Source organism: Mirounga angustirostris, unplaced genomic scaffold (genome assembly GCF_029215605.1).
Source record: "Mirounga angustirostris isolate CCGP_5_RB_7025 unplaced genomic scaffold, mMirAng1.0.hap1 SCAF_12, whole genome shotgun sequence".
In the NCBI taxonomy this organism is placed as follows: Eukaryota; Metazoa; Chordata; class Mammalia; order Carnivora; family Phocidae; genus Mirounga; species Mirounga angustirostris.
In genome coordinates, this window is record NW_026991720.1 from 78,556,427 (window position 1) to 78,579,510 (window position 23,084).

General features: G+C 34.2%; 1 protein-coding gene across 2 annotated transcripts in view; it reads left to right on the plus strand.

Annotated features, from left to right (window-relative positions):
- SEMA3A (semaphorin 3A) overlaps positions 1 to 23,084 on the plus strand; it is a 473,560-nt gene that overhangs the window by 428,241 nt on the left and 22,235 nt on the right. For both annotated transcript variants that reach the window (XM_045864793.3, XM_064575345.1), the window contains 7 exons: positions 308 to 422; positions 515 to 584; positions 2,367 to 2,511; positions 6,049 to 6,268; positions 9,159 to 9,250; positions 16,671 to 16,712; positions 21,350 to 21,507. In XM_045864793.3, the coding sequence (XP_045720749.1) occupies positions 308 to 422; positions 515 to 584; positions 2,367 to 2,511; positions 6,049 to 6,268; positions 9,159 to 9,250; positions 16,671 to 16,712; positions 21,350 to 21,507 (842 nt within the window). The remainder of the gene's footprint in view (positions 1 to 307; positions 423 to 514; positions 585 to 2,366; positions 2,512 to 6,048; positions 6,269 to 9,158; positions 9,251 to 16,670; positions 16,713 to 21,349; positions 21,508 to 23,084) is intronic.

Genomic DNA, 23,084 nt, shown 5'->3' on the forward strand with positions numbered 1-23,084 from the left:
TGGGATCTATTTTCAGTGTGGGTTATAAGGTATGCATTTATTCTTCTAGTCAGTAAATACTCATTAAGTGTATTATGTGCCAGTATGTTCATTGTATGTTGTAAGTCATTCCTTGCATAAAGTTTGAGTGAATAACTTTGACCAACAACGTAATAAGAAAACATAGTTACTTGGATCTATAATAGAATTACTTTTATTTTGAGAAATGAAGAAATTGTATATCTGTCTCAAGATAGGAAGATAAGAAAAATATTTGAAATTTTCATTCATATGCACATTTCCTAAAACCAGTGTTCTCTCCTTTCAGAATGATTTCGGGGGCCACAGAAGTCTGGTGAATAAGTGGACAACATTCCTCAAAGCCCGTCTGATTTGCTCAGTGCCGGGTCCAAATGGCATTGACACTCATTTTGATGAATTGCGTAAGTTGCTGATGATGTTGTACAGAGAGTATCTGTTCAGACTTTGCCATAACCACCAAAATGCAACTTTTCCTAATTTTGTTTTCAAACAGAGGATGTATTCCTAATGAATTCTAAAGATCCTAAGAATCCAATTGTATATGGAGTGTTTACAACTTCCAGGTAAAGAATATTTTACTGTCTGATTAACATAGAAACTTCATGTCCTTTAGGTGCTTTGCAAGTATTCATAATTTTTAAAAATATATTTTTGAAAGAACAGTGTTGGCTTAACCTCTGAGCAGTTGTAGATTCTTGGATGGTTAAAATAAGTTATGACTTAAATAGTTGTTTTACAAAATAAATTTTAGCAGAGAGTATCATCACTATAAATAGGATGAAAAATGTGTCATGTCCTATGTATAGTTTTGACTTTAGCATCTGAGTGAAATGTAGATTATTCTGAAAAGCAGAAATCTGAGTTTTGATCAGAGTTAGTAGTGCTATAAACTGCAGGTGAAACACTTCTTCCTCTCCTCTCCTTTCTCCTCCTCCTCCTCCCTTCCTTCTCTCCCCCTTCCCTTTCTCCTCACCCTCCTCCTTTCTCCATTACCCATATTCCCAAGGCTCTTGCTGTCAATCAAGTAGCAATTATCTCCTGACTATCACATTTAGTATGAAATTTATATTACCTGGAGTTGTCAAAATTAAACAGACATTAATCCATTTCTTCTGCTTCCTCATTACTTAGTACAGTGGTTCTCAGACATCCATCTGAGCATCCATTAGAGTTGCCCAAGGAGCATGCTAGGCCCCGCCCCCAGAGTTTCTGAATCAGTAGGAATAGGATGGGGCCTAACTATTTGCTATTCCATTATGAAAATAATCGTTATTAAATTCTATAAATATTTACTGAAATTTACTATGTGTCGGGTACCATGCAATATGTAATTGATGTTACAGAAAAGCAACCAGGCATCTTTCTTCCCTCATACAGCTTATACTCTACCAGACATTGTCTATGTGGAACAGTTTCCACTCATAAACTCTTGTAAACACATGTTTTTTGTTCAGTATGATTTATATGTAATTTTCTGTGGTGAAAGATTGGTTAAAAGATAAGCATTCCATATTGTAAGTGTGCACAACTGTTTTATATCTTTGTATAAGTACATCTCTCAAGCTGTATTTATATAAGTACAGTAAAATGGAAAATTGTGGCAGCTCATGGCAAACTTCCAGTTTGTTTCAGGTACCTGATTTTTGTCAAGTAAAATGATGGGGATAATTGCTATAATGCTCTACTTTGAGTAGGATGTAACAGCTACTAACTTAAAACAGTTTTCTGAGTTAGGAAGAGATTGTTTTAAATGCCTTCACACAAATCAGACTCTGTTACTGGCTGTAATGCTTTTGGTGGTTTGGGAGTTAAAAATAATATAATATGACACATCATTTGACATTAACTGTTCGTTTTCTGTACCAGTTTCAGCTTATAAAATGACTTCTTAAACATTCTTGCTTGCTTAAGTTCTCTGGTTTCAGTAATCATGCTTGAGGCTTAACATATTACAAAGTTTATATTTTTAATTCTATATGATATCAAAATTAAATATTACATTTTTAGAAGATCGTGTATATGTGTTTTCCCACCAAAGTTTATGTATATGAATGTGTATCTTCATATCGTATATTGTCTATACATGATATATGTGCTATGAGTACTAATGATGGTTTCTTCTATGCCTTCTATTTTTGAGGCATGATAATTTGTTCTCTTGTGTATTATTAAAAGATATACACATGACTGAAAAAGATCCCAAATATTATTTGAGATTGAACTTATGTTTAAGTTTTGATAATTGATATCTGATATTTAAGAACTTAGAACAACTTAAAAACAGTTGTCTTACCACTGTATAAGGATGAAAATCTGTTTTTTCTTTTTCTGTCTCCCTTTTTTAGTAACATCTTCAAAGGGTCAGCTGTGTGTATGTATAGCATGAGTGATGTGAGAAGGGTGTTCCTTGGTCCATATGCTCACAGGGATGGTCCCAATTATCAGTGGGTGCCTTATCAAGGAAGAGTCCCCTATCCACGACCAGGAACTGTAAGTGGCCTAGGTGTTTAAAGTTCTATCTATCTATCTATCTATCTATCTATCTATTTATTTATCTCTCTCTATATATAGATATCTATATCTATATAGATAGATATAGATATCTATATCTATCTATATAGATATATATATATATATATCTCTATACCCAATGTGGGGCTTGAACTCACAACCCCGAGATTAGAGTTGCATGCTTCTCTGAATGAGCCAGCCAGGTGACCCCTGCCTTTTTTTAAAACTTGTTTTTTATTTATTTATGTCCTAGGTGTTTAAAATACCAAAGGAATAAATTTCTGCTGAAGGTTAAAAAAAGCAGCTACAAACAGGTATTAACATAGATAATATAAAACAAAGGTGCCAAGACTATAAACCATGGCAAAGCAAGGATTTTTAATGATACTGTGGAATTCTACATTTAAAAACATGTTTTTTATAGACATCAGTGGTTAAGTTCAGTGCTTACCAGTTATTAATAACCATAATTTTTGAGAAGTAGAAACTGAATGGGTAGCCTTATTTATTTTCTTTTCTGAAAATGGCCTTCATGGAGAGTTGAAACAGTTAGGATAATTGGAACTTGTTCTTCCTAGCTATAATGAAGGCTTCGATTGCCCATTAAATAGGAGGAAGAAAAGTTTTTAAATCAATATTATTTTCCCATGGGAATGGGACACATCTCTCAAGTAGGTAAAGAAGATATGCGAGAAAATCTCATAGAGAGAGCAGGGCCTATGTATTTTAACAGACACTGTCTACTCTTGCTGACCTCTCTTTTTTCCCTCCAGCAACCCTGGGGCACATTCAGGCTTTAAAAAAAAAAAGAGAACTCAAAATAAAACCAGCTTTGAATCTGCAATTTAAAGTAGGGAGAAAAAAAGAAAAAACAAAAACAAAGACTTCAATATGGCAAAATATGAGTGAAGTTATCAATGATGGCAGAGGCCGTAGTATACCTGGACTGAACATCCGCTTAAGTGCAACATTTCTAATCCTTAGAATCTCCAAGGAAATAACTTCATGTGATGAAAAAATTTGTATTTGAACTTTAGCCATTACTTTAATTTTACTTCAGTTTTTGTTCCATTAAATTCAAGTAATTTATGTTTTATATATTTTATTAGATGTGAGGCTTTTAATCTTGTTTTTCTCTATAAACTTCTTTATGAGCAAATTGAAACTTTTGCATTTCAGAAATATTACTTTTAGCTGATGGTTCTTGTAGATAAAAAAACCTTATGGTGACTTTCAGAAGAATGAACAAACAAGATGAAATATTGATTATAAAGGGGCACCTGGGTGGCTCAGTCAGTTAAGCATCTGCCTTCGGCTCAGGTCATGATCCCAGGGTCCTGGGATCGAGCCCCGCATCAGGCTCCCTGCTTCCTGCTCGCTTCTCCCTCTCCCACTCCCCCTGTTTGTATTCCCTCTCTCGCTGTGTCTCCCTCTGTCAAATAAATAAATAAAATCTAAAAAAAAAAAAAAAATTGATTATATGAAGTCAAATGGGTTTTATAAAAAGCACAAGATATTTACTCCATTTCTTAATGGCAAACTGCTTTTACTTTGTTGGTGATGAGTTTTATATCCCTATGGCTGTTTGTATCTCTATGGCTCATTAATGCTAGCGTATTCTCAATATAACCTCTTTGCAAACTTGGTGGCATTCTTTCACTGTGCTGGATATTGTACTGCTCTTAGAGTTGCAAAGGTTTTGATCTGAATACGTATACGGTGTATTTGCAGTTAATGATAGACATTAAAGGGCGCCTGGGTGGCTCAGTCGTTAAGCGTCTGCCTTTGGCTCAGGTCATGATCTCGGGGTCCTGGGATCGAGCCCCACATTGGGCTCCCTGCTCTGCAGGAAGCCTGCTTCTCCCTCTCCCACTCCCCCTGCTTGTGTTCCCTCTCTCGCTGTATCTCTCTCTGTCAAATAAATAAAATCTTTAAAAAAAAAAATGATAGACATTAGAAATTATTGTGTGTCAGATCCTATTCTAAGAGATTTATATTTGTATATATATTATATTCAATAGCCCAACTATTGCTATTGTTTCCTTTTCACAGATGGGGACTCTGAGGCAAGGGGAGGAACCAGGATTCAGTTCAGGCAGTTTGGTTCTAGAGCCTGTGTTCTCGCTCATTGCTCAGAGAGTTGTTAAAACATGGGAAATTAAGTCAGCAATATGCACCAACTGTTAAAGACGGAAGTAGAGAGTGATGTCTAATCTAGGAATTAGGGAAGGGCTGCCAGAAGGACAAAACACCTAACTCCATGAATAAAATTCACTTGAACGAGTTCATTAATGCAAAAAAGTGGCATCTGAGAATAGTCATTTTGTCAACACTAGTGGAGAAAAACATACTAAGTGAAACATATTACATTAAATAAGTAATTTTATAACTTACTTAAAATTTCCTTAAGTCCTTTATCTCTTGTATTAGCATATTATTATTGTATGTGTCTCTTTCTATATACAACATACATATATATTCAGAGGTAGATACTCTTCCCATTTCAAAACAAGTTTATTTATTTCATTTCCCATGAATTATTAATGACCTGTATCAAGGTAACGGCAAAGACAATTGATTCCTCCTCCTAAGTCTCTTGTAAGACCAAGAACTTCTCTTAATTACAGTTCCATTCCCAAGCTGTTACATTAAATGGCAGAAAGTTGTGTAGGTACAAGACAAAATGCAAGAGACTGGAGGTGTACTTTCAATGCTTGTGCCACATAATTAAATGCAGTGGAAAGAGACAGTGAAATCTGACTGTTCTCATTTTTGTTTTATTGCCTTATGGGGAGCATTTATATCCAGAAGTGATATATATATATATATATATATATATATCCTTTCCGCTTCTCTGTAGCTGTCATCTTCTCAGCTGGGTCCACTCTGATCGGCCAGTCTCAGAGCCATGCAGATTGTTAAACACTAGGAATAACACATTTCCTTAAAATTAATTATTAATGAGATAGTACTGTTGGTACTTTTTGTGGTGCTTTTTCAGGGTTATGTTAGAAACAAAGCAATAAAGAATAGTTCATATTGTCTTTTAGTTTGACGAGAGCATTTGTATTTTAGCATGATGCCATAGGGGGAAAAAATGTATCCAAGAAAATTATTCTGAGATTCTCTAATCTGAGTATTAGTTGGATTTAGTTGTAACATATTTCATTTCTTATTTCAAATACTTAACCATATTGGTAAAATATATTATGTTGCCACTAACAGAGGCATTAGACTCCTGGACACTGAATTCATTAGGTGCGTTTGTAGTTTTTGGTCAGAAATGGTGACATAACTAAATCCCATTGTGACTTAGGAGATGTTTAGGAAATGTATGCTATATATTATATCTAATAATATTAATAACATTATGTTTTAGTTTATCAGTTACTTAATTTTAAAGAAATAATGACAGGTTTAGATTTAGTTTATGACCATTGAGGTCATAAATTATTGCATAATTTATAATTCTATTTACTGTATTTTAATCAAAAGATATTGTCTTTATCTTAATAGTGTCCCAGTAAAACATTTGGTGGATTTGACTCTACAAAAGACCTTCCTGATGATGTTATAACATTTGCAAGAAGTCATCCAGCTATGTACAATCCAGTGTTTCCTATTAATAACCGCCCGATAATGATCAAAACAGATGTAAATTATCAATTTACACAAATCGTAGTAGATCGAGTGGATGCAGAAGATGGCCAATATGATGTTATGTTTATTGGAACAGGTAAATGTTTTAATTTAGCTCTAAATTTCCTTTCAGAACACTGTTTGACTGAGTGTGCTAAGAACTGAAGGAAGTTTTTATAGTCACTGTCAAGATATAGTTAACCTCTAATAAACGACTAAAAAACCTGAACATCTACCATGACAGTGTGTTACTAAAAAAAGTAACAAGCTGATGTATATTGATTTAAGCCAAATCTCCTTTTCAATCAAAAGTTGATAAATGCAGTCAGGTAAAGCTAATGATTAGGTAAACAATCAGTGTCTATGATTGAATCATAACTTTTTTCTAGCCATTGGCTTTTTAGAACAAAGACGTATTGCTCAAACCATGCTAAAATTCCCAAGACATTCAATAATGTTTCTGGACTGTATTGACGCAGAATTATCTGAACTTTAAAATTATCACAGGATGCAAATCTTCTAGCAAATAAATTTTGGCTAGTGTTTTTGCCGTACAATGAAAGAAAACAAAACAAAAACTTCATCAGAGGAACAACAAAATGGACCTAAAGAACCATCAGATACATTTTAGTTCCATTTCTATAGAAATTTAACAACACATTTTTACTAACTCCATAATTACCAACAAACTTTTTACAGGTATATTTTCAGAATGAATCCCATTGCTATTATGATATATTCTCCCCCTACTCTCTTCATTAATACTATTTTGAAAGCACCAGTTACAAAACTGAAACTTGCTAGTTAGGGTCAGATTCCAAGGCAATAAATTCCTAGTCTCCATTAGCATTGTTAACTGACATAAATCAATGAGAAGCAAAGTGACTGCTCTGCTGAAACCTGGTATAAGAGCATGTTTTTTCCCTTGGTGAGAAACAGAAAAAAGCTGAATTAAGTACAGGGGAATGGCAATTGTGTGGTAAATGCTTTAAAGATTTAAAGTTTATAAGGAAATTGTGAAATAGTTGTTATCAAGTGTAACAATGTCAGAGTCTGAGCAGTACAGTGCAGTCTACTTTTATGAATGAGAAAATTTATCAAATAAAAGAGTCCCATTGAGACTCAGAGTTTGATAAAATTAATGAATCGTAAGTATCAACCTCTGGTTATATAAATCTTCAGAAATTATGAGATGATAGGATTTGTATTCAATTAATGTCAAAATATAACTAGATCTATCTACAGAGTAGTTAAGTTTATTCAGTAATGTCACACTTACCTTTTTTTTTTCACCTCTGGCCTAAACACATTGAAAAATCCCTCACTCATTGTGCAACAGAGACTTGCATTCGGCTATTTGACCAAAGAAATCCAGTCATGAGCTTTTAATTCCTCTTGGACACAAGCTGTCCTTAAAGGAACCAGTTTCATGAGTATGTTGAATGTCTGAAGATGTGGATGGCTATCGGTCAGTACAGACCAGGGTCATCTGTCAGCAAAGTAAATTGATTACAGTAATTTTATCTTTTAACTGAATTGCACATCATAGTATATTGATCCTAGTTGAGTAATCTGATTCAATTTGTGTGAAATTGTTTGAAATACTACTCGGTAAAACTAGATCTGGAACACAGATAAAGTTATGTTTGGATACTGGAAACCCATCAGAGGCACTGAGTAGATTAACCTAATTTACCTTTAATCTTTGGTGTCATGAGTAGTCTAAAGTCCTATAAACATAGAAGTAACCTCTTAACAGAGGGCGTCTTTGGTTTTTTTTTCCACTTTACAAAGGACACACTAGCAAATTTTCTTTCTTTTTTTCACTAGCAACTTTTCTTGATCTCCCAAAGCACATCATATTGATCCCCTGAAAATGGTTGTTAGTGGTTATTCAATGAATACATTAAATTATTTTCCTGATGTTTGATTTTCTTTTAAATAATGAGTCAGTTGAACTGGATTAAAATGAGCCAGTTGAAGCTAAAAATAATTGATCGGCTGATCAGAACTGGAATGTTGAAATGTTGAAGAGTCCATTTTTTTTTATTTTAGTAAGATCCCGTTCTTCATTCTATCAAGGAATAGGAACATACTTGTAAATACTGGAAAAATAGTATCCTCTTAACACAATTTAGAGTAAAAGCAACAACTCTTTTCCTTAAAACATTTTGTCTCTTTTCACAGTGAGAATTAGGATAAACAGTGCATTAAATCTCTATACAATGTATCCAATTTATGATTTATGCTCCTGAATTTTAAATTTCTTTAGTACTCTAAAATTGATTATTCAAGACATTAATCAAACCAATTTGTTAACCAAACCTGCTTAAGTTAACCATTATTGAAAAACCACGGGACAAGTAATCCAAGGTGTTTATTTGGGGAAATCAAGTTATTGTCATTCATCACTTAATGGTCATTGAGCTGTCTTTAGGGGCCTATAAGTACTAAAGGCTTCCAGGCGCAGGAGGATGAGCAGCAAGGCTGGGAAGCTCTGACTACTTGTGTTGCTTGACAGCATTCCTTGCATTTTGCATCTGCATTAAGTCTTCACATGCAGTCCTTGATTTCACAACAAAAGTGGAAAAACCTGTCATATCAAATTGGTATTATCTTTTTTTTTAGGTTTTTTTTTTTTCCCTGAGATACCTGACAATGGAGATTAAAAAAATTTTTAAACACAATAATTCAACCTAGTGATTATTATATATATTTTTTTAATTTTGCAAGTTGAGGACAAAGCCATCTTCCAAGCTTCATATATTTCTAAAAATTCAATTGTTTATATTCCACAGCTATGTTCGTAGTTTATCCACTTGCATGAAATGCATTTGAATATATATTTTATTACTGCTATAACAAAAAAGTAAAAGGAAGACTGAGGTCAAATGTTTTTTCTGGCCAGATACTGATTCCATTCATTAACACTATCCTTTGTTCAGACCTGTTTAAATTGTGTTCCCCCCCTCCACTTTCTTTCAAAGATGTTGGGACCGTTCTTAAAGTAGTTTCAATTCCTAAGGAGACTTGGCATGATTTAGAAGAAGTTCTGCTGGAAGAAATGACAGTTTTTCGGGTGAGTGCTGCTTAATTTCAAGTGTCAACAAGTTCACTTGTATGTCTTTCCCCCAGGACAGCTGTGCACTGAACTTGGTATGGACAAGGAGTCTAGCATACCCTTCTAATTAGCTTGTCAATTAGAAAGCCAGACACTAGTCAAAATAAACCTTGAAACTTTCAATGCTAGTTAAATCTAAAAATGTAAAGAAATATATTCTTGGCTCATATTTTGTTTTCTCAATAATAAAATATATGATTTACATTTTATATTATTTATATAAGTTACCTCAGTTAATAAACTCATGTTCCTCCCCACCCCCAAATCTCCTCTTTTGTGCATTATGATATAACTGGGATGAGAGGTAACTTCCATGAATGTATTAAAGGAAAACTACCATTCAGAATGACAGGGAAATGAAGACACTTCAGTCATTTTTTAGCTTATTCACGAATTAAACGTTTTATCATATTTTCTTAAATCATTTGTTAGTAAAAAAAAATTGAGGTTTTTATATCACTAGTGCCAAATATGTTATGTGTTCCCAGTCTACACACTTAAGAAGTGTATAGATACATTATATGTTAAAAAAAGAAGATAGTAGGAAGGGAAAAATGAAGGGTTGGAAATTGAAGGGGGAGACGAACCACGAGAAACTATGGACTCTGAGAAACAAACTGAGGGTTCTAGAGGGGAGGGGGGTGGGGGGATGGCTTAGCCTGGTGATGGGTGTTAAAGAGGGCACGTATGGAGCACTGGGTGTTATACGCAAACAATGAATCATGGAACACTACATCAAAAACTAATGATGTAATGTATGGTGATTAACATAACATAATAAAAAAATGTATAGATATTTGTTCCTTTGTCCAGAATCACAGATGGCCCAGGTAAATCTGTATAGTACTGGGGGTAGAGAGAGGCAGCAGGATATGGGTTGAAGTGGGAGAGGAGAGCCAAAGTAATATAACATACACCACATGTCTGCTGTTTCTTTGAGACAGCCAGCTAATAGCAAGAGTCCTGATTGAAGCACAGACCTTGGTATGAATTATTTATGAGATACGACAGGGAAATAGATGCCCCTAAAAAGTGTTACTTCAATTTTTATTAAAAGCATAGTGCAAACATACAAAGCATTTACAACAGCCAAATAAACTGGAATTAGAAGAATAGGCAGAAAATGAGAAAACATTGGATCTAATCTCACGACTCAAAATTATCTCATTTTAGTCCCCAGGTGTTCCAGATACTTTATCTGTAAACTGCTGGATTAAGTTTATCAGTTGATTAAATATTTTAATTGGGAGCAGAGACTTCCTAAGACTTTTTTTAGCCCCGTATTTCTGGACCACTTTTTTTTTTAACCCAGTTGAGTTCTTGCCCACTATTCAGGAATATTTTGAAGAAAAAATGAAGTAGAAAATGGCAAGCTCTTAATATATACTCATACGATTAAAATTATGATTAGCACTGAAACAGATAACTGGTCATTCAGATATCTTGTAATAACAGCTAAACAGTGTTCTGGTGGAAAGACGTTAGGCTCTTCAATCACACATAGCATTTCTTTTTGGAACACTTATATGGTTTCTTTGAGCTTCCCCATCAGTGAAACAGCAACTGTAATACCCTCTTCACAAGGAAGCTAGAAAAATTAGAGACACTTACATGAAACGTCCAGGACAGTGCCAGGTACTATGCTCAAAATTTTATTAATACAGTTGTATTTAGCTTAGTTACATGGAAAGTAAACCACATTTCCAGTGGAGTTTTCTGTTAATCCTTGGTTTAAGTCTTCAAAATAATAAAAATCCTCATAATTCTATTCTAATTTTTTTTAAATCATGTACTTTGGCCTTATTTTATGTCTAGTATAGAGTAATACCTAATCACTATTGTTCACTAAGTCCCATTTCAGTATTTATACATTGATACGTTAGCCTACAAATTCAAAAATACAACTATCCATGGACTGTGTTAACAATATAGAGTCCATCTAGATTTAGCAAACAAATCACAGGGACTGAGGGGTGAAAAAGTAAATTGGTGTCTTGTGTTCATTGTGTCTCCAGAGCCTAAAATGTTTTCAACCAACATCTATTAAATGAATGAAGGAATCAGTATTGATGAAAAAATGAAATATGAGAAATTAAAGAGTTTATGGTCTTCCTCAGGGAGGCCATACTTCAAGTGAGGCACCAGAATATGTGGAAAACAAACTGGGAACAGCAACAAATTATCCTGCTGCTTATATCCCACAGTAATCTCTAGTGCAAAGAAAAAAAAATTACCAACTCTGTTTAGAAATTTATATTGCTACCACTGTTGCAAGTGAAGTTACAGGAGATATTGAAATATTATGTTAACTTAAAAATGTCTTAATTATTTCCAGACTCTCTTACTTTTATATTTGTCATGTTCCCGTTGCGTATTTCCCTTCAGTTGTTGTATATTAAATTCCCTGTGTCTTTAGGATTTTAAGTTTGTATTTCACACCTTACCTATGTTCTTTAGTACGTTAATAAAAATTCTAGTTTAAAAAGATATGAATTTAAGCTATTAATCTATTAAATGACTTAACAAAATCTTGAGAGGTTGAGAGCCAACAATCTTGCAAGCGAAATATATATATCTATTAGATTTTGTTAATATTTTGCAGTTTCCAGAGAAATACACAGCTGAATTAAGCCTATGACAACTATTGGAATGACATTTTTTGTGGTTTTTAAGATACCATGAGAAAGGTTATTGATCATTCTCTAACAATTAAATGTAAACAGGTAATATTGTGCTGGTAGAGAAGTGATTTTTTGTGAATTTACACTTTTGTAGAAAGATTGTTTGCAACCTGGGACACATCTCATTCCATAGATAAATATTCCAGTTCTCTCCCATATTCTCTGCTATGCATTATTGTCATTATTATTTCTTTGGCACTCAAGTAGACAAAACATATTTGGGCAGAGTTTAGAGAAATATTTACTTTTAACATTCTATTCTATCAGGCAGAGTTCATACATATATTGTGGTCTAGCAATTGGAATATTTCACTGTCAAACTTTGTTTAATTTTGTAGTGGGAAGGGAAAAAAACACAACACATTAAAGCAATTGCTATATACAGTGAAACAAGTAGAGAAATGTTACAGTTTCTGTATTTCTACTTAAGCCTTGCATGTCATTCCATTTAACATAAAATAAAATTAAAAAGTGTTAACCTGAGCGTAACAATATTTTGACAAAGTAAATAGACAAGGAACAGATTTGGAGTCATAGTGGTATCTGATACTCTTGGAGTTTAATGTCAACCAACATGTTAATTTTACCAAATATCATCTCCAGGAGACCATGTTCATTATGTGTCCTTGCTAGGCTGAATAACCAAACTTCATATAAAAGCCTGAATTAAAGCCAGTACTATGTCCATTGCCATCTTGAGGTTGGTTTTAGGAAAACACCCTGGCTAATCACAGAACATTCCAGTGGTTTCAGTTACATCCAAGAGACTTTTTTTATTCTGGGTGAAATCAAATCCCACTCAGAGAATAGAAAGAAAAATATTCCTCAGTAAAAAAAAAAAAAAAAAATCCATTTTAGAATAAAATTTTAATAGGTAATAAGAGGTGAAATAAAATTGGCATTGGTATAGTAAATGATTTTAAATTGCCATTACATACTCAAAATGGTACTGAAATGGTATTGAAGTACTAAGACACGAACCTAATTCCAAGTATTACTTGTAATCATAAATGTGTATTTGGATCATATTTACTAGTGATTCTGAACAACTTGATTAAAGTCAATTGAGCCTCAGTTTCTTAATTTCTTAAATTTTTAAAGCTTTTTACAAATTAATTTTACTAGTAAATTAATATTAGTAGTAAGGTATTACTACCTTACTGTGGGATCTTCTTTCCAGTCCAAGGAAGATTTTACTTTTGAGACAGTGGAGTGTTATATCAAGTTGCCGTGCATTTAGTACAATGGGTTTTATTTATAGTCCTATTGACTGCAAAGGATTGCAAGGCAGTTACATTGATAACGCATGCATTTTAAACTCAATTTATGCAATATTCCATGAACAGCTGAGCTAACAAATGAAAGAGTTTAATTTTCATTCAAATGTAAAACATAATTGATGCTTTCTAAAACCTAGTCTATTAACTCATTCTAACGGGGTATCCACGTGCTTAGCATCCAGGGAGTTATGTCACATTCTCCTGGGATCAGCAGGTTGAAAAGCTCTGCAAGCGCGAAAGTTTAATAAGGACTGGATTAAAATATCTGGAAAAAAATACGGTAAATTAGAGTCATAGAAAATCTTGAAAAGATGCTAAGTTTTTAATTTCATTTTTTACTCGAACACCAATTAACTTTGCAGTTGAAACCAGTTTCATGAAAAAATGCTTATGAAGCTACATCTGTTTTAAATGGAAGTCATATTCACCACCAGCTATTTCTCAGAAAAAAATATAGCTTATTTAAATGGATGTCATCTTAATATATTGTCTATTAAAATTCAACGGCAGGCAGCAAATAGCACATCCTATTCCAAACTGTTACTAATTTCCTGGTCCAAAAAATAAATAATTTTCTTTTAATTAAGAAATTCTAGGATCTCAGTTTAAGAATGTTGAAATCAAGGGCACCTGGGTGGCTCAGTTGATTGACCGTCTGCCTTCGGCTCAGGTCATGATCCCAGGGTCCTGGGATCGAGCCCCGCATCGGGTCCTTGCTCAGCAGGGAGCCTGCTTCTCCCTCTCCCTCTCCCTGCCGCTCCCCCCTGCTTGTGAGTGCTCTCTCTCTCTCTCTGACAAATAAACAAATAAAATCTTAAAAAAAAAAAAAAAGAGTTCCAAGGCATAATGAAATTTAATAGAGAGGAAGCAGTCAAGAAATGAGTAGTCAGTCATGCCATATAAAACAAACAAGTCCCAGTAATAATAATATAGACTGGAAGTGTTCATTCACCAATACAGTTCACTAGTGATTCTGCTTCTGAGATTCATAGGCCACCTCTCCAGAGGAAGGGCTAGCGTCAGTGGGCTGAGGAATGAATGGCACTGAATAGGACATGAACAAGTAAAGACAGTGAGTATAGAATCCTTAGATTATTTTCAAAGAATTTCAGCTGAACTGAAAAGATTAAGGAAAGACCTTTTTAAAAGATGACTACCTGTATCTTAGGCAAATTAAGTGGAAGGAACAGAATGCCATGGGGAAAGTGGAAGAGATAGGAAAGAAAAGGAGACATTGGTAGAGCATTCATTCATTTATCTTTCATTCACTCATTCATTTAACAGATTTTATTGAGAACGTGTAAATACCAGAAACAATCCCAAGTGCTAGGAATATAGCAGTGACTGAAACAGCCAAACATCTCTTTTCTAAATTGGGGGGGGGGTGACTTATGGGGACAAACAAGAAAGAAAAAAATATGAGATGCCTTTGCTGCCTCTCCTTACATCCTGTCAGCCTTACCTCCATCCAACACAGCCTCCCTCTGTGCCCCAGGACTTCTCTGACAGCAGGCAAAAGGACAGGAGTCCCAGCTGGAGGTGTGGGAGATTTAACACTCCTGTGGGCATCCAGTGAGTACTGGAATGAATAAATAAATACTTTTCTTGGTACAAACTTCAGTGGACAATTTTGAGAGTCACTGTCTACTGTCTTCAGATTTTCTCTCAGTGGTGACTTCATAACACATCTTTTTTTGACTTTTTCTCCTTCTTTTTAATCCTTCATTCCTCACTCCTGCTCCCTACCTGCAGATAAGAACTTCAGACATTGCTTTGGGGTATAAGGGGAAACTCAAGACACAAAATAAATGTTATATTTATATCACATATATGTTATATATATATCATATATATCCATTAATGCAATATGTATGTGTATATTTCCAGATAGTGATAAGCACTAGAGAGAAAAACTAAAGCAAGTAAAAGATATGGGGGTTGTGTGTGTGTAAGAGAGAGAGAAGGAGACAAAGAGAGACAAAGATTTGAGTAAACACTACGTGCCAAGCACATTTGTAAAGTACTTTGCATTTATGAACTCATTTAATCTTTTCATCAATCCTACAGGGAAGATACCATCATACTCATTTTTCAGATAAGAAAACTGAATTACAGAGATGTTACATACCTCACCTACTATCACACTTGTGTCCAGGTTTACATTTGAATCTATGCAGTTTGGCTTCAGAACCCAACTCTTCACACTTGGTTTAGGGCTCAGCTTTAGTCACCTACACAGTGAGGCCTTTTAAGATTATTCTTCCCACCTAAGCCTCTTTCTCATCAGCCATCTCTGAAACCCTCAAGCAGTCTCCTTCTTAATATTTAGTATGTCATTGATGAAAGATAGAAGGAGCAGAGTTCAGTGAAAGTAAATCTGAGAGAATATAAGCTAATGTGTTCAGGTGAATAGCCTTTTGGTGGTCTAAGTTAATCAAAGAATGTTATTTATTTATTCAAACTATATGTGCTCATGATAGGCCTCAGCAAAGCACTCATCAAAATATATTGGTGGTTATTACTTCCCTAGTTACTATCTCTAGATAGCCTGTTGATAGAAATTGAAGAGACCATGTACTCTGTCAAAAATGTGTAGTGTAGGCCTTTGCACATTAAACAGTCATTTTGATAATAATAAAGTAATCTGATCCTACCCTGAGCTCTCAGTCCTTCACAGCTGGAAACTAGCCTAATACTATCAACTTGTCACTGGTGTTATTAGGAGCTGGCCTGGCACTCATAGGCCAGTGTTCTCCATTTGAGCATACAAATTCTCACAGAACACCAGCATCAGACAAGGCTACTCTGTGACCATGATGAATCAAGAAAAAAGCAAGACCATTCTATAATCCTGTCTGAAAACAGACAAGACCATAAATATTGTCCAAACCACCAAAAAAAGTGACCAAATATCCCCCTAGCCTACCTATATGAGTAATGGCTCCTTCTTTACCAAATATTGCTTTAGCCTCATCTGCTCTTCCCTCCTCCTAAATAAGATGTATGAAGAAACCTAATCATAGAATTACCTCTGCTTTCTTCAACATCCCAAGCAGAGCAAACACCACTTCCTTGGACCCTCCCTCAAATCAACTAACATAGGCCTAAAATTCCAAGACTCTTTTGCTGGGCAGTCCCATAGTCTCTCTTAACTGCAATGAGCGATAACCCAACTTGATCAACTACAAATATGTATGTCTTTGACTGGAAGACATTAATATCCTCCTATTGTCTGTCCACATATTTAATACTCATGTATGCAGCTTCCTTCATGTATCTTATTTCCCAATTATATTGCTTCTTGTAGACACTGAAGTTAACTCTCTGAAAGCTTATGTTGGTGTTCTGTGTTAATTAATATCAATGACTGACTTTGCTAACTGACCAAACAGTTCACATTTTCTTTTTCTTCTGTAGGAGCCAACTACTATTTCAGCAATGGAGCTTTCCACCAAGCAGGTACTATCATTATGTATTACAGTCAATATTCTATATTTTGTTAATTTTGTGTTTCAGTTAGATAAACATATCTGTGATTCATCAAATTTTACAGATTTATTAACAGTAGTTCCCAAAAAGAAAGAGAAAAGAAAGAACATTCTTACAGTAAGGTAGTAGAATGAAAATTAAAGATCCTTTTTATTGCCCCATGTTTTTGACCAATCTTACATTCCAATAAATATATTTCTGCTATCATTGTTTGTTGTAAGTTTTCATTTATAGCGTTTCTTTTTTGGGGTCATTGTAATATTTTGCTCAGTAATTATTTTCATCTGTCCTTAAAAATAGCATTGGTGGATATTTGAGAATATAAATAAGTTTATCATTTAATTTAATTTGCATGAATAAACAACATATATTTTATAAGCTAATAAAATTGTGCACTGGGCTGTATATGTTTGGAGGATCTTGACTCAAAAGTTAATTTTACTTTTTCAGTAGTATTGTGTACTAGAGAAAACATTTAGCTTGGCTACATATAAAAGGAAAGCAGCAAAAGAGTCACTGCCAAATGATAAATTATTAAACTCCATGAATTCAAACGTTAAGGGCAGCATGTTAATAGTCTTTGCATTCACATTGAATGAATGCTTTGGCAAGACACTTAAGAAACACAAATGACTCCTAAATGTTACATTATATGTACAAAACAAATATAATTTTAACTTCTAATAAATTATCTTTTCCCCATAAATGTTACATAGCCTTTCTATCCAGTGTATCAGTGGTAACTCAAAAAAATAAATAAATAAAAACTGAGTTGAAATTAATTATTAAATAACCTAGCAGAAAAAGCCAGAATGGAGTAGGAAGCCCTTCACTGACTGTTCCAAAAACTTATATATAAAATTGTTAAATATGAAAATCATTTGGCCAATCTTATTCCTGAATTGTTTACATGTTTTATCTCTGACCATTAGCCCTTGTACAAGACACTAAAATACTATGCCAATAAAACTCAGTGTATATCCTTTCCACACTTACATATCAAAATAGATTGATAATCTCCAAGATATTTAGAGAAAGTCAGAGTGCAGATATTATTGACCCTCATACTGTTATCTTACACTTCATAAGTATGTGTTCACCTGTTCTTGTAATCTAAAAATTGTCAAATGTTGGCAAGGAAATCCGGGGATTTCCAGAATGGAAGCTAGCCTGGGATATTCTTTCCTTTAATGATTTTTAAAATTATTTATTTATTCTCTGCTTGGTTTCATTGCCAATCTTAATTACGTTACTTATAGTTTTATAAAATATCTCTTTTTGTTTAAATATTTTAAGTACTTTAAGAATTGCCTGTTAAATGCAACACATTTCACCAAAACAAAAAACAAACAAAAAAAAAACACTCAAAATACCAAAAGCAGTTCATCAGTTTAAAACACCATGATACAAGAAAAGTATTCCTAGTCTTCGTTTTCTATTACTAGAAGTTTGATTTCATTCAGATCTGAATCAGTTTTACTAATGCTCATGGAAATTTTAAAAGTGAGGCAGTAGTTTCAAGAGGGACAAGCAGTGTTGCAAGTAATTTTCTGGATAAATGGAGTCATCGCCTGCTTATGACCCGAAACTTGTTAAGGAGGATAGTGAGAAAGCCTGTGGTGATGTTAAATTAGGCAGAAAAAGCACATCAGGTTACTTGCTAGGGACTGGATTATGCTCAATGGTGCCTGCAAGCCTCCCCTATATTTCATTTAGATAGCATAAGTAGTCTTATAATTCTTTAATAGTACTGCAAAATAATTGTAAAATGAAAACTAGACTTGAGTTGTATTTAATTTGGGGCATTTTATCCCACTTTAAGTTTTCATGGCAGTAATTTTGGTTGCCTATTTTTGGTTTTTAATTCCCATGTTTATTTCTCTGGTTTTCTCCCAAAGGGATATGATAGATTTAGATACTACCATTTAGATAATAAGTCCTTCCCAACTCAAAGGTCATATTCTTAAAAATTTGTTAAGTATGAATTTTGCTTATGCTTCTTAAGTTACTGGCCAATCCTAGAGATCCTTTGATTTGGTATGACCAACTTGATCAGTAGCTTTTTAAATAGTTCTGACCACAATACAGGGTTCCACAAGTCCATATTCACCAATGCCAGCCATGCTTGTGGATATGGCTACCCCACTTTAACTAATTTGTTTAAGCATCACATGTTGGGCACCTGGGTGATTCAGTAGGTTAAGCATCTGCCTTCAGCTCAGGTCATGATCCTGGGGTTCTGGGATCAAGTCCCGCATCGGGCTCCCTGCTCGGCGGAGAGTCTGCTTCTCCCTCTGCTCCTCCCCCCGCACTTGTGCTCTCCCTCTCTCCCTGAAAAATTAATTAATTAATTAATTAATTGAAAATTTAAAAAAGATGTCAAATTTATTTCATTTTTTATTGCATTGTGATTGCCTGCTTTCAATATAATCTAAGCTTTTTCTTTTTCTTTTTTTTTAATAAGATGATTTTGGAAGGGAGATAGAAAGGGTGGGAAGGGGGAAAAGTTCCTTCCATTAGTTAAGTTCTTTATTAATATTTTTCAAATCATGGTTGACTGTTATCACGTTCTGGTTCTGTGGATGCTTCAAGAGAAGTACAAACCAATCTAATTTTCTCTCAGCAAAAAGCTTAACAATACTCATTTTTCCCTCCCAAGGACTTCAACTACTGCTTTTTAATTTGCCATGGTTTGTAGGATCTTTTGGTTCATAATAAAAGATGAATATATTAAGAGGTTGCACATCCATAGTATATGTTCTGTATACTACTATACTGGAATATTGGTACAAGTAGTCTTCACTATTGAAATGGAATAGGCAATAAATATCAGGGTAACAGTTATCAGGGTAACTGTTTTAACAGTGATTTAGTTTTTACTGTATTTTGTTTTCGCCCTTATTTCCCTTTCTTTTATTAAGGTATGTTAGCTGATTAGCTTTAAGCACAGAATTATCTGTATAAGCACTTTTTATAACCTCATTGATTTCATAGATTCTAATAAATATATCAATCTTCATTCAATTTATGTTTGTTTATATATGTAGTTCATCTTTGAAAGTTATTTGTAAATGTAATTTTAATTATATCCATTGCTGTCAGGCAATTTATAATATTAAAAGAGCATACCATGTTTCAAAGACTAGCTTTTCTGTTACTTCTTTTTCATTTATGTAGTAGGAAAATTAAAATACACTTTTGAGGTTTTTTTCATGTGTACTGTTACATGATTCAGTATTTATACAACTTTCATTTAAGGTTTACTATAGTCATTCAGTCCTTTAGTACCAGAAAAGGGAGCTATAATACTAATTACAGCAAAATGTGGAGAAATCACAAAAACAGTTTTATTTGTATTTTATCCTGTATTTACATGTATTTGCAACATTGCTCAAATGCTACATTGGCTACACTATGTAAAAGGCATTTTTAAAACTGTACTGAAATCCTGGATTAGTTGCTGCCACAAAGTTTTTCCCCCATACTCTGCCTCATTTGGTAATTGCAAATTCATTGAGCATAATGGCATTATTGAATGTTTTATCTGAATGCATACTTTAAAGATCTAGTTAAACACTTATTTTGTGAGTAAGGAAGTAAAGTCTTAGAAAAATTAGGGGAATGGCTCAAGATGACACAGAGAATTAATATAGGGCAGGATCTAGAATCCAGGTACCTTAATGGTCAACATAGCACTTTTTCAACAATAGCCAAGCTTTGTGTTCAAGTCTACTGCACCAGCCAGAGTGTACTTGATTCCCCATTTGATGATCTCTCGAATGAAAAACAATTTAGTAGTTTTGTTTAAAGTAATCTTCCTGGAGGTAGTGCAAGGACAAGAGAGTTGATGTTGAGCAAAACTTACAAATGCAAGCACCAGAATTTTCCCCTGTTCCTTCTTATAGCAGGGCAAACTACATCACAGGCAATGATATAGGGCACCTATGAGTCAAAAGTAAATGATCTGTGCCTCAAAACCAAGAGAATACATGGCAATGTAGATTTGCTGATTAATCAAAATTACAAACAGCAGAGAAGTAAAAAAAAAAAAAAAAGCTTTCTAAGAACAAAAACCTGAAGGTTTGAAAATTATATTACTCAGTGTTTCCTATCTTTTATTTGAATTTTTACCTTTATTGAGCTATAACTGATATATAACCATTCCTATCTTCCCTTGGTTTTATACTTTAAAATACATTTGTTTTAATCAAATATTTAGATTTTGCTCTTGGTCTTTTTATTTATTTATTTATTTTAAATTTTATCTTGTTTATTTATTTGACAGAGAGACAGCGAGAGAGGGAACACAAGCAGGGGGAGTGGGAGAGGGAGAAGCAGGCTTCCCGCCAAGCAGGGAGCCCGATGCGGGGCTCGATCCCAGGACCCCGGGATCATGACCTGAGCCGAAGGCAGACGCTTAACGACTGAGCCACCCAGGCGCCCCGCTCTTGGTCTTTTTAAATGGTCATATGATCTGCGAGGTTTTTGACCAAATTGCCAATAATGGGATTTTTTAAAAACCCGCTAGTATAAAAAGTAAACTTCTTTAAGAGAAAAAGTTTTAAAAAACAGAATTGTTCTGTCCTGACAGTAAACTCTTTCCACAGCAACAACTCTATATCGGTTCCACCACGGGGGTCGCTCAGCTCCCATTACACCGCTGTGATATTTATGGGAAAGCCTGTGCAGAGTGCTGCCTCGCTCGAGACCCTTACTGTGCCTGGGATGGCTCTTCATGCTCTCGCTATTTTCCCACTGCAAAGAGGTAGGAGAAATACTAGGAATAAATACAAATGTTTGCTATTTATCTTACTTGATTCTGTTTTTAAACAGCTTTCTTCACATAAGTACATCACCTTTTTCTGATGAGTGGTTTAGAGGGGTTTGGGTTTTTCTTTTCCTTTCTCTTAAATAGTCGAAACAATCAGAAAAACATGTATAATTATAGTTGGGTACCAAATATAATGGAACAAATGGTTTTAATAAATTACTGAGGGAAATCTAAAACATTACAATAATGTCCTTGAATGTTTACACTCGGAAATTATGAAAGTTTTCCAACTTCATTTTACACAGGGGAAGAAATGAGGGCCAAACCACAAAGAAAGTCAGAAGCAGAATCTAAACTGGGCCTTGTGTCTTTTGACCAAAATGCTCTTATCTCCAAAAATGCTCTTCTTTTTCTATCCAGCAACATTCTGTCCTGGTTTTAAATTTTAATAAGGTAATTCATGTCCTTGGATGAGTGGAAAATTTTCAAAGAAAGTAATTTATTTACTTTTAGAGTCTTAGTATACAAGGACTCAATTACAAAAAGTCAAGAAAAAATTTTTCTAGTTTTAAAGATACTACATATTTGGGGCGCCTGGGTGGCTCAGTTGTTAAGCACCTGCCTTCGGCTCAGGTCATGATCCCAGGGTTCTGGGATTGAGCCCCTCATCGAGCTCCCTGCTCTGCGAGGAGCCTGCTTCTCCCTCATCCTCTGCTTGCCTCTCTGCCTACTTGTGCTTTCCCTCTTTCTCTCTTTGTCAAATAAATAATCTTTAAAAAAAAAAGATACTACATTTTTTGTATAATGCTGACTAACTAGCATCAAATCTTATCTTTATTTGACCCAAAATATATATTTGACCCCCCAAACTTAAAGACCACTGTATTACCATAGTATCATCTTGTGTTTGTAGTGTTTGAACTTGAAATATAAAACCACATAATAAGATACCTATTTATTAATCTTTGTATATGTATTACACAAATATTTTAAGCATATTCTGAATACTGAAAAGCATCTTTTTTGGACATGCTTAAATAAAAGTTGCTAAGATATGCCTAGAAGTTATCTAAAATAATATGTTTAGATAAAACATAGCTCTAAGCTGCTGTCTAGGAGATTGAGGGCATTAGGAACAGGCATTTGATTATTTGATACAGTACTGTGTGGGAGTACTGTTATCCTTCAGGGTACTCTTAGACACATCCTAAAAGTTGTATACAAACTGGATTTACTTTCGCTTTAAAAAATAAAAACACTTTCTAATCTGACAAAATATTCACCTCAGCATATTCTCCACTGCTCACATATAGCTAGCTCTCTCTGTAGATATTTACCAGTATTTCAGAAACGAGCAATGAAAGATGAGAATAATACACAATATCTTGCTAATATAAACCCAAAGATTAACAGTATACACATCAACCTCTTGAAACATAAAATAGAAATCAGAGTTATCAAGGTCCACTGCATTTTAGGAGCAATGAAGTTTGTTTTATTTTTTACTCTAGTTAATGTTTTACAAGAAGCTGTGATGTGGATTTTTTTCATTTCTAGTAAGCTGTGTTCTA